Source organism: Narcine bancroftii, chromosome 12, assembly GCF_036971445.1.
Source record: "Narcine bancroftii isolate sNarBan1 chromosome 12, sNarBan1.hap1, whole genome shotgun sequence".
Taxonomy (NCBI): domain Eukaryota; kingdom Metazoa; phylum Chordata; class Chondrichthyes; order Torpediniformes; family Narcinidae; genus Narcine; species Narcine bancroftii.
This window is the reverse complement of record NC_091480.1, coordinates 3651091-3663932: the sequence shown is the minus strand read 5'-3', so window position 1 is coordinate 3663932 and position 12842 is coordinate 3651091. Positions and strand designations below refer to the sequence as shown.

Here is a 12842-nt window from a genome sequence, read left to right as displayed (position 1 = left end):
GTCATGAAGGTATGAAAATATCAGCAGGTGTCCTCAACCACAGTGTCTGCAGACTTTTGTGTTTTACTTTACTGAATTATGATGACATTAATGGAACAATAAAAAGTTCAACCCCAGTTAAAGGACCATGAGCAATTATTAAGGAACTTACCTCCAGCTACCCTCTGCAGACTGTCTTTCACTGTCTTGGCAATGGTCTCCACAGCTGTCACATTGGAGGGAATATAAACCAAATGCCACTTGGTGAAAGGATGTTGGGGAAAATATGGAATATCATTAATCATGAAGGGTGAATATATTGTTGCATTGGGATACTCGACAGAGCCAACACGTTGTCTTAGAATGATAAGGATTGTAGTAAATAAAAGTGGCAAGCTTATTTCAATAATGGTGACCAACACTTGGCGTTTCTGTATTGAAACAAAAGAAAGATGTTAAAGGCAATCATGAGTGAAGCACCTACTAAAACCAAAAACTCATCAGCTGCAGCAGGGGCCACCATCCAGACCAACTTATGGCACAGAATTGCAGGAAAAGCAAGAATCACATTCTGATGAAGGATGGAGGTCACACATTCCCTGGGTTTGGAGGTCACACGATGGGATGCACAAGGTAATTGATATACCAAGAGGTCAAACTCTCTCTGAACCCAATAAGCCGATAGCTTAAGGAGCTTAAGCCCAGACTTGGGAGGATAAAAGCAGGGTCTGAGAACAGAAGTGTGGAGTGAGAGAAGCATCACACATGTACACGTGGGACAGTAATGTTGTGGATATTGCATGGTCACGCATATTACCTGTAAGATATAGTTTTTCCGGAGCAACAATCCAAACTGCTGAAGTCTGCTCATTCTGAGTTCCAAAACAACACCACACAGATGCACCCTCCACAGGAGCTTTCAAGTCCTTGCTCCTGGCTGCAGAGAGCTATGTCACTCTGATGAGAGTTGATCCACAGCAAAAGAAGTGAGAGGATTTGGTTCCTTCATCAGGCCAGACAGCAGTCCTCTGAGGAAGAACAAAGGAGGCTTGTGTTTCTATAGTGCTATTCATTGCCTCAGGATGTTCTGAAGCAGAACAGTCATGGATGTATTTCCGAGTATGGTCATTATTATACAACAAAAAACTCTCACTCCAATTACCTACAGGTAGGAACAGAATCTCTCTGGCTTTAAACTCAGTGTTAGTAGTTTATTACTCCACCATTCTGAAACAAATCTAAAAGTAATCTTCAAATCCTATCCTGGCTCTCATTAATGCTGACCTTATTAGATGCTATGAAACACACACGTGATGATTAATCCCAGGGCAGGATGAGATCTTTCTCAGCTTACTAAGGGAAGAAGAGATAGGTCCCATCAAACAGCTTTGTACCTTCATTAGCTGCATTTGAAGTACAGGCAGTCCCCAGGTTATGAACGAGTTCCGTTCCTAAGACCATCTTTAAGTCAAATTTGTAGACAAGTCAGAACAGGTACATATGGTTCTTATTTAGTGTCAGTTAGTCAAATGTTTATAGTGTGGCGAATGGCGCCACTCCATTATCAAACCAGTGTCCGCAGTGGTGGGCCCTCACAGGATCAGGAGTTTCCAGGAGGGAGCACAAAGAACTCTGGGAAGCGTGTGACTTCAGCGGTCGGGTGATTGTGATAGCATGTCAACTGTAATTATTTAAACTCCTGCGAAGATTCCATTGAACAGTTCTGTTGGTTCAGTTCACAGACAACTTCTGTTGTGCTTTATTCCCAACATCACTCGCTACAATAGAATATATTTTACCTTTCTAAGCAAATGAAAAAAAGATCATGATTGAAAGTTAACATTTACTCTTGTTCCATAAATATCTTGCATTCATGTGGCATGTGGTAACATTATGTGCACGTGCGAAAAGGTGGAACAGACAGTTTGTATGTACCAGTTGTCAATAAGTTGGACATTCATAACATCAGGACTACCTGCACCAGAAAACTAATGTTGTTCCTTTGTTTATGAAGGCCTACAAAGATTAGCCAAGAAAAGATATGGTGATGAGCCTTGAATTCAGTGGTAACAAAATTATTGGAGAATATCCTAAGGATGAGAGTTTCTATACATTTGGAAAGGCTGCATAACTTTGTGAGGAGGAAATAATGTCTCCCTAATCTGGCAGAACTTGTCCTCACTTTAAATAACCTCCTTTAACTCGCCTCACTTCCTCCAAATTAAAGGAGTAGCTATGGGTACCTACATGGGTGTCAGCTACAACTGCTTGTTTGTGGGCTTTGCTGCAAGCCTACACAGGCAGGACCCCTCATCTCTTCCTCCATTATACTGCTGACTATGTCGGGCTACTTTGTGGCCAACTTCCACCCCGATTTCAAACTCACCTGGTCCATCACCAACAACACTCCCGTTCCTGGATCCCTCTGTCTCCATCTCAGGAGACAAGCTTTCCACCGATATATATTACAAACCCACCAACTCCCTCAACTACCTGGACTACACGTCACACCCTGTCCCCTGCAAGGATTCTATTCCTTTCTCTCAATTTCTCCATCTCTGCCGCATCTTTTCCCTAGATGAGGTCTTCCAGTCCAGATCTTCTGAAATGCCTTCTTTCTTCCACAAATATTGCTTTCCCTCCACCACCATCAACTCAACCCTCACCCGTATCTCTTCCATTTCCTACTCATCTGCCCTGGCCACCTCTGCCCCCAGATGCAACACACTCAGAATCCCCCCTGTCCTCACCTTCAGACTTCTGTACCTTCTACCCAAAAGGAGCAGTGAGAAGAGGTTGTGACCAGAGTGATGGGGGTCTTCCATGATGCCTTCTTGAGGTAGTACCTTACACAGACATCTGCAATGGATGGGAGGTCAGAGCCTATGATGGACCTGGCCATTTTTAAAAAAAAAATGTAGACCGCCCAATTTACAGCTAAATTAACCTACAACCCCCGGAACGTTTTGAACAGTGCGAGGAAACTGGAACCCTGGGAAAACCTATGGGGAGAATGTACAAACTCCTTACAGACAGCATGGGATTCGAACCCCAGTCCCAATTATTGGCACTGTAAAGGCATTGTGTTAACTGCTATGCCAACTGTGCTGCCCTTCAGCAGCCTTCTGCATTCCTGGGAACTTTTATTCCCAAACCAGGCTGTGATGCAACCAGTCAGTATATATTCAATTGTGCACCTGTAGAAGTTTGATAGACACATGCCAAATCACCTAAGACTCCTTAGAAAATAGAGGTGTTGACCCAGGTGAATCAATCTCTAACCCCCTCCTCTTGGGAACCAATGTGGTGAACCTCCTCTGCACCACCTCCAAAGCCAGCACATCCTTCCTCAAGTCAAAAAGCCAAAATTGCACACAGTACTCCAGGTGCAGCCCCACCAGCACCCTGTACAGTGCTACTGAACCTCCCTGCTCTTAAATTTAATCCCTCTAGTAACAAAGGCCAACCTTCCACTTGCCTTATTGATCACCTGTTGCACTTGCAAACCAACCTTTTGAGATTCATGCACTAGCATTCCCAGCTCTTTTTGCTCAATCTTTACTATTTAAATAATAACCTGATCTTTTTGTCCTTCCAAAATGGATGATGTCATATTTACCAACATTGTACTTCATCTGCCAAATCCTTGCCCATTCACTGCTGCTGTCCAATATTGAAAGTGTATCATGAACAGATTCAAAGTGAGAAAAGTTTTCCAGGGTGTAAGAGTGACAAGATTTTGAGCAAGGTAGGCCAACAAGCTCATTTCCAAGTTGAACAACTCCATGATAATCAACATTACTTTCATGTCAACACTAACATGGGTACATTGCAGGAGGAAAATAAGGGAGCAAAACACGTGGGATTGACCAAACCCAAGAGAAAAAAAAAACAATCTCCAGTCACACAAAGTCATCACATCAACAGCAAAGCAACCAGATAAAAGCTTCACCATTTAATTCTTCAAGAAATGCCCACTGCTACAATGTGAACCAGGGCACAAACACAGGGATGATTCACATGTTGGCCATATCAAGACTGCTGAGGGATTGTAGTTAGAATCAGAAGTTAAAATTGCTATAAATTATATTTAAAAAATAAATTAGTGCAAAACAAAGGAGAAAGTGAGCAAGTGTCTGTGGTTCATTGTTTGTTCAGATATCTGATGGCAGAAGGGAAGAAACTGTTTTTGTACTGTTGGGTGTTTGCCTTCAGGCTTCTGTACCTCCTTCACGATGGTAGCAGAGTGAAGAGGGCACGGCCTGTTTGGCATGGCCAAGACACAACATTTTTAAATTGGATTGCCACTTATCAAAACATTTGATAAGGTTGAATTAATGAATTCAGATATCACATCTGGCAAACAATGCCATGATGAATTTAAATAGATCAACAATTTGGCATATTCAATAGCCTTCACTGAACAACTGTCAACTCCCCTTTAAGATACTGATTTACCAGCTCCTGTCATCTGGATTGGATGACTTTGTGCTGCATTGATCTAGAAAGGGAATATCCATTTCTGGTGAAAAGGCCCAGGAACCAAGCCAAGACTCATTGCCCTCAGGTGCTGCCTTACCTGCTGAGGTTTTCCGCATCTTTAGTTGCACAAGAAACACAAGAACGGCAAATGCTGGAATTTTGAGCAAACAGCGAGAAGATGGAGGAGCTCAGCAATTCAGGCAGTGTCCATTTTGTTTTCCATTTCCTGAAACTCAACTAATCTCTCAGGATTTACTTCCCACAAAGGATTCTAAATTCCCTTATTCTCTCACCTTGCATTTCCTAGTTTAAAACTGTCAGGACTCACCAATACGTACAATCTGCAGGATTAGTTTGCGATATAGCCCGTGATTATTTGTTTGCGATATAGCCCGTGATTATTTGCTGCTATCTTTGCACCAATCATTCCAAAAGTGAAATTCCTCACATTCATCGTCTGTAATTGCACACAGGACAACACCTGAGCCAGGTGCTGTGTTTGTGAATTTGCGAGGTGAATGTTTTCGTAGTCTAATCTCTGAGGGCAGGGTGAGGCAGTTCACAGTAATGGCTTTGTTTAAAATAATCAGGTGACCTCAAAAGGGAACCAATCTTCCCACTCAGCATAACCAATCCTCACCCAGTGCATAGACAGTGTAACCAATCCTCATCCAGTGCATAGACAGTGTAACCAATCCTCACCCAGTGCACAGACAGTAGCCCCTTTCACACTGGAACCTTGTACTAGTCATTGACGCCCAATCTACCAGTTAAAGGTCCAGTGTGAAAGTTTTTCAATCCCCAGAGTCTGATGACACCTGCGTGCCGATTAGCCCAATGTGAAAGGGACACTAGGTACGCTGGGACAAACAATCCTTTCCCTGCAGTACGGAATTCTGGGAGGGGAGGTCCACCATCACTCTTTCCTACAGTCTTTATAAATTGTGCGCTATTGCCGCTAAGACTTTTCCACGGTATTTATAAATTGTGCAGCTATACTTTCCACAGTCTTTTATAAATTTATAAAGGTTTTATATAGATTGGGACAACAAGCTGAAGGACTCATACTGTGCTGTACATGATTAACTGTGTTATAATTAGGTATGATTAATTTTGTTTAAATACAAGATCATAATACATTGATCAGGATTTAGGGCAGGTCCACCATTGCTCAATGTGTCACTCAGACATCACCGGTGGAGGATTGAATCTCCTATCCCTGGGGATGCTTTTTGTGAGCTCGCACTGGCTACAATTTTGACTCCAGCCTCTCACCCATCCCCTTTGGGAGATGACTTCAGGAAGCTTCTCAGCCTCGATGCGCTGCAAATGATGTCAAGGCAGGACTAGGCCACAGTACCGAGGAGCCGGCGTCTGCTCGAACGTGATTCTCCATCAGCTGGCATGTTCAGGTGACAAAAAGGTGTCTTCTCTGCGGCCACCTGAATGTCCCAGCTGCACCCCCCCCAGATAGACAGGTGGAGCTGATTCTGGAAGATGTTATAGAAATAAAGAATTTAAAACATAAAAAGGGAACATGCTGGAAGAAATTGATCAAACTCAGAGGAAAAAAGAACTCAAATCAGGATGAGTTGCATTCACACACATGAAAAGAATCTAAGAATTTGATAGCAAAGGTGTCATTACACGTACTTAATCATTCATGAACAAAAGCTCTGATACCAGCATTCTGGAAGATAGCTAATATGTTCCTGCATTTCAGGGGGATGGAACTAATCCAAAGCATCACAGACCTATTAGAAAAATAATAGAATCCATCGTAGAGAATGAAGAAAGATGTAGAAATCAGAAATATAAAGTCAACATGCATTTCAAAAGGAAAGATCTTGGTTGAGCAAATATTGCCTCTTCAGTAGGCAATATGTGGAGAGAATTTATCTCTGCTTCCAAAATGCCTTTACTATGGCACTCCCTAATACAATGAGGTTGCAGGGCACAGCAGAATGGATTGCTCAATGGCAATACAATCCCCATCAGAGGAAGAGGGAGGACTAAGGTAAGACAGTTGGAGAGAGAAAAAAGGGATTCTTGATGTACAAGTACACTAATCACCAAAAGTTTGTAAAGTTGTGCCTCAGGGTAACAAAATCCCAAACCAAAAACTAGGGTTCATTTCTGAGGGAAAGAATTTATCAAAAGGACAAGAATTGAAACTTGGTTATGTGAGAGATGGGAAAATTGACCTAAAATTATGAACATGGAAGAAACTAAAGTTCATCAGTAAAATGGCTGAAACCAGTTCAAACAGGATAAGTTTGGGGCTTAGGATGCAGGAAAGCAGAGTCAGCACGATTAACATAAGAATCTTCTATCCTTTGTGACAAGACCATAGGACTAAGATAAGGAATGGTAAGGTACAATAGAATGTAGGAAGTTGAGGTAGTCTGGATCAGATAAGGGTCTCCTAGCCCTGGACAGAAGTACCAAGTCATACATTTCTAATTAGCTAACCATACACAGATTTATACATATGAAATTAGCCAACCCTAGATAGAATGAGTCAACTCTGCATATCAAGAGACTGTAGCCCCGAGAATCAGGAAGGTGTGAATAAGGACAATGACATGAAGGGACACCGACAGGATACCCCCCCTGGTTCTCCAAGTATACTGAAATTGCACGTAGGCAGGCAGGATTGCCTAATGCCAAACCTCTCCAGCAGGAGGCAGAAGAATGTAAGGGGGAGGGTATTCCTACACTGAAATCAACTGTATAAAAGTTGGGTGAGCCCCAGTGTGTGTGTGTATTCCCAGGGTAAGGGGAAGCACCCAACTTTGCATTGTTGTAGTAATAAATGTTCTTTGTTCTCAATTTTTGTCTCGAGCAATTTCTTTAAAGGTACTTTAATTCCTAACAAATGGGGGCTCGTCCGGGATCACACTCCCTCCACTGACAGAGTGCCCCGACGACGAGAGTAGGTGCACCCCGGCTGATTCAGCTGGACTCACGGGCGACGGGTGGCTGGTCAGTGGAAGAAGCGAGTGATATCCGAGAAGAGGCATTGAGAACAAACGGCGGAAGGACGCGCGCTAGAGCAGTACTGCCAGAACTCGGTAAGAGTATTTTACTTGTTCCTAAGTATGGGAATAGCGGGCAGTAGAGATGAGAGTCCTGACACAGGACGTGACCACCAGATAGCTACGTACAGCCCGCTTGGGATGATGTTATCTGAGTGGGGCACAGGAAAGACCCGCGGTAAAGACAAACTGACGACGGTCAGGTATTGTTGTAATGAATGGGTGGGATACCCGGTTAAAGGGAGCTCCGTGTACTGGCCAAAATTCGGATCCGAGGATGAATGGATGTGTGAAGCTTTGAACTTATGGCTCTATCAAAACCAGAAAGACAATGTTGAGAGCAGGGAATATGCAGCCTGCTGGCTCAAGGGATCCATTGAACAGCTGGTTTTGAATGAGAAAGAATCCAGGGATAAGAGAGAGGAGGAACCTCTTGTCCCTGAATCACAGGGTTGGGATGTGTTACATTCCCTCCCTCCACCCTATGTTCCTCCTATGCCAGCTCCTATCTTTCCTTCCCCTCCTATGACCTACCCTTCTGCACCTTCCCCACCTCCCCCACCACTAGAGAAGAGAGAAGAGAGCAGGAGTGGTATGATAACTTGCTCACAAAGCACTCGATTACCACCTCTGTTGGCAGGAGAGAGAGGTAACTTTAATTCAGAACAGCGTGAGACTCTTCAGGAAGAAAGGGCAGAACCCTTTGATTCATTTCCCAGGGAGCAGGAACCCAGACCTAATAAGCCAGAAACCAATTGGATGAGACCACTGCAGGAAGTTCCCATGAGAGAGGGTCTCGGTTTCGTAAATGTGCCCCTGACCAGTACTGAAGTGTGTAACTTTAAGAAAGAACTGACCTCCCTGATAGAAGATCCCCAGGGATGTGCCGAACAGTTAGACCAATTTTTGGGACCAAATATATATACAATATGGGGGTCTCGACATAGAATCCCCAGCAGGGGAACAATTGGTACTAACAGGTTTTGTTACCAACTCAGCCCCAGACATTAAGAGAAAATTACAAAAGACAGAAAATTGGCATGAGCAGGGAATAACCCAGCTTCTACAGATCACACAAAAAGCATTTGTCCAGACATCTGAGGATAAGCAGAAAGCAAAGGCTAACATTTTGATGCAAGCAGTTAAAGGAATAGTAGATGAGTAACATGAAAAAAAAAGGCAGGGACTGTGTGCCAGCTCCTGAATGTTGGGAGAAGTGCAGGGAGTGGGAGAGTAGAGACCAGAGATAATTTCATAAATCACGACTTCCCACTTCAGTCACTGACCAATATTGATTAAAATTCATGCTAAAATTTAAATGTCATAAAGGATCATTTTTCAATACTGTAGAATTAGCGAATTTAACTACCAGTTAATTCCAATTTATGAAATAAATTGTATTTAAATGTGATTTTGCACAGGGAGTACCTGAGAGTTGAGTGATGTTATAACATTTGCAGGGAGAAATGTTTGCGCAAATAGGGTGAGTTCTATACATCTTAACTTTAAGTGTATGTGAGATAAAGAAAGGATCTGATGTGTAAAGTGGCTGGATCAGCCAGTTGAAGGGGGAGTGTGCATGTCCCTTTAAGTGCACTGTGGCACTTGAAATTGAGGCTTCAGGCTCTTGTCTTGCAGTTAGAGGTATGGAGCCCTATCAACACATTTAACACATTTCTTCTACACATTCAGCAGTCAAGGTCCGTGAGTTTAAAGATCACCCACCTCTGGAGAATAAAGATACCTCTGGGGATTCCTATGGGGATTCCTATAAGTTTAATCATTCATTTCTCTGGTGCATTTTCCTCCGGAGTGAAATTAATGCCTCAGCACAATTTCTCTGTATTGCCGCTGTTATTTAATTCATGATAACTTTCCCCCATTCATCAGGTTTATATTTAAATCCGGTAGTGCGGAAGTTACATTGTAAATAATCACGGAGGTAAATCCTGCGCAACTGGATTCAGCTTAATGGAGAAATAAACCTGCGAACTGGTCTATGGTGGTGTGTGAGTACTGCAATAGGTGGAATATGATTTAAATTGGTGGCATAGTTCAGAACAATTGGGTGCATAAGAATAATAATATCATTAAGAACTCACAGATCTTGTACCAGATGCTATTCAGTACATCTTGACTTAAGGACTGGAGAAATTGGCATGTTAGAATGAGATTGGCATGGTACCAATATTTCTTGATTCAATAATGACTCCACAAGTTCCAGGATTCATGCAGCAGAACTTTTAAGTGGAATATAATAGAAACTAGCCTGTACTTAAATTATTGTGTGTGCAATCTTCATAAGAACATCTTTTAACTTTTTTTGGTGCCTGTTTTACAGACTGTTTTAAATAAGGCCAGCTCCTGTGAGCTGTGGCACAAGGCATTTTACTTAAGGCAGAACTAAAGGTTGAATATGTTTCAAGTTCTCTTGCAGGGGCTCTTGTGCTGCAATGTCTGTTATGTACTCACTCTAACAAATTGGAGGGTTGTGCCCCATACAGACAAGCAGCTCCAACTGCATTTTAATAAGGTCTAACATATTCAAAACCCATGCAAATATGGTTTGTGTTTCATTTTACAATTTTTACACTAACACAAAGGAAAGTCAGATTGTTATTCATTTTATTAAAATCTAGTGATTGGTTATATGTAAAAGCATGGCAAGAGGATCAACTAAAACCTGCCTGGGATGGTCCCTTCTGTGTACTTTTAATTACAGACACCGCAGTAAGAACAAGAGAGAAAGAATTAATGACAAAGTGCCATAATGTTACAATTTTATTCGTTTTTTTAATGGTTTATTCAGTTTTGTGTATTTTATTGCTGTTTTCAATGAGCTTTACATTTATCGTGGTTTATTCAGTTTTTGTGTATTTTATTGCTGTTTTCAATGAGCTTTACATTTATTGTGGTTTATTCAGTTATTGTTGTATTTTATTGCTGTTTTCAATGAGCTTTACATTTATCGTGGTTTATTCAGTTATTGTTGTATTTTATTGCTGTTTTCAATGAGCTTTACATTTATGGTGGTTTATTCAGTTATTGTTTTTTTTGCTGCTTTCAATGGGTTTTACTTTCATTGTTGTTTACTCATTTTTTGGAATATTGTTCGTTAATGTTTTAAGTCCCCCTGGAATAGGGGCAGCAGAGGTTACAATTGTGCTCCTTTAGAATGTAGACAGGGCATAGATTTAATGTATAGTCATAGTGGAATATGGGTTAACAAGGGATTCCAATACGGACCAGGGGAACTGAACAGCTTTAGTGGAGTACATTTAATTTGTATCTTAGCCTACACAGGTATTAAAGACAGGAGTTTTGAAGCGATAGCACAAAGGACATGGTGGGACAAAGACAGACAGAATGGTAGTCAGGATTGTACATGTAGCAGAGAGAGAGAGAGTTGACACATATGCTAATGTACACAGACAGGCTGCAACTCACAAGTTCAATGATATATATGCTAATGTTAGCAGACAAGCTGCAACACACAGTTAAATTACAAGAAACAATCCCCCCCCCCAGCTTGGTCTCTTTTCATCACCCCATGAAAGGGAGCACCAGTTTCCAACAACGTGAGCTGCTTGACACTTTAATATCAGGCTCCAAACAGCCTTCGGAGATCGGTGGCCCTAGGGTTCGGGGCTGAAGAGGACATCAGATACTAGCCACAATCAAACGGAACCGCCTGACTACTGCTACTCGTTCGCTGCTGAAGGCAGCGCTTCTCATAGACTGCGACTCGTTCGCTGCTGAAGGCAGCGCTTCTCATAGACTGCGACTCGTTCGCTGCTGAAGGCAGCGCTTCTCATAGACTGCGACTCGTTCGCTGCTGAAGGCAGCGCTTCTCATAGACTGCGACTCGTTCGCTGCTGAAGGCAGCGCTTCTCATAGACTGCGACTCGTTCGCTGCTGAAGGCAGCGCTTCTCATAGACTGCTACTCGTTCGCTGCTGAAGGCAGCGCTTCTCACAGACTTCGTCGGGACAACACTTACAAAGGTCGTGTGCTTCAAAGACACTGCTTCAATATTTCAACGTATGGGATGGACTAGACTTTTTACTGAGAACTGGAGCCTGATACTCCAAACCCTAATAAGCAGCTGGACTCACTCCCCTGACCTTCATGGTGCTCCCCTACCAATTACAATTCGGTTATTGACCAGCTGGGTAAAACCACACCTTACACTTGAAAGATCAGTGTTACTGATCTAAAAGAAAAGTGAGGAAAGTGGGGGGGGGGGGGGGGGGGGGGGATCAGTCACACTGACACTAGTAACCAAAGATCAGTAACACTGATCATGGTGAAAGATCAGTATTACTGATCTAAAAGAAAAGTGAGGATTGTGAGAGATGGGAAAATTGACCTAAAATTATGAACATGGAAGAAACTAAAGTTCATCAGTAAAATGGCTGAAACCAGTTCAAACAGGATAAGTTTGGGGCTTAGGATGCAGGAAAGCAGAGTCAGCACGATTAACATAAGAATCTTCTATCCTTTGTGACAAGACCATAGGACTAAGATAAGGAATGGTAAGGTACAATAGAATGTAGGAAGTTGAGGTAGTCTGGATCAGATAAGGGTCTCCTAGCCCTGGACAGAAGTACCAAGTCATACATTTCTAATTAGCTAACCATACACAGATTTATACATATGAAATTAGCCAACCCTAGATAGAATGAGTCAACTCTGCATATCAAGAGACTGTAGCCCCGAGAATCAGGAAGGTGTGAATAAGGACAATGACATGAAGGGACACCGACAGGATACCCCCCCTGGTTCTCCAAGTATACTGAAATTGCACGTAGGCAGGCAGGATTGCCTAATGCCAAACCTCTCCAGCAGGAGGCAGAAGAATGTAAGGGGGAGGGTATTCCTACACTGAAATCAACTGTATAAAAGTTGGGTGAGCCCCAGTGTGTGTGTGTATTCCCAGGGTAAGGGGAAGCACCCAACTTTGCATTGTTGTAGTAATAAATGTTCTTTGTTCTCAATTTTTGTCTCGAGCAATTTCTTTAAAGGTACTTTAATTCCTAACAGTTAGACTAAACTTGGACTGAATCAAGAGATGGATTTAGAGACATTGGAGTAGTGGTAAATATGATGCTATGAGAAATGCAAAATTTATCAGGAAATGATAAATGAGTTGCTGGGGGATGACTTCATGGAGACCTTTATGTGAAGAGTTGTTAGAAATCAGTCTCCACTGCAGGAGACAATTCCATATACGTGATAACACATAATAATGAATTTACTCATAAATATTGTCCAATGTACACATGCAGCCAAATTCTTACTGCAGTTGAACAGGTACTTTGTGAAAAAAAAAAACAATTGCGAA

General features: G+C 42.3%; 1 protein-coding gene across 5 annotated transcripts in view; it reads right to left on the bottom strand.

Moving 5' to 3' along the window:
* abca3b (ATP-binding cassette, sub-family A (ABC1), member 3b) overlaps positions 1-12842 on the bottom strand; it is a 98579-nt gene that overhangs the window by 70688 nt on the left and 15049 nt on the right. For 2 of the 5 annotated variants that reach the window (XM_069905271.1, XM_069905275.1), the window contains exons 1-3: positions 1374-1609; positions 797-1007; positions 152-410 (exon numbers count right to left, since the gene is read on the bottom strand). In XM_069905271.1, coding sequence (XP_069761372.1) covers positions 152-410; positions 797-850 — 313 coding nt within the window. In that variant the 5' untranslated portion in view covers positions 851-1007; positions 1374-1609. Of the gene's footprint in view, positions 1-151; positions 411-796; positions 1008-1373; positions 1610-4558; positions 4948-12842 lie in introns of those variants that run through there. The other 3 variants (XM_069905272.1, XM_069905273.1, XM_069905274.1) reach the window with 2 other exon arrangements.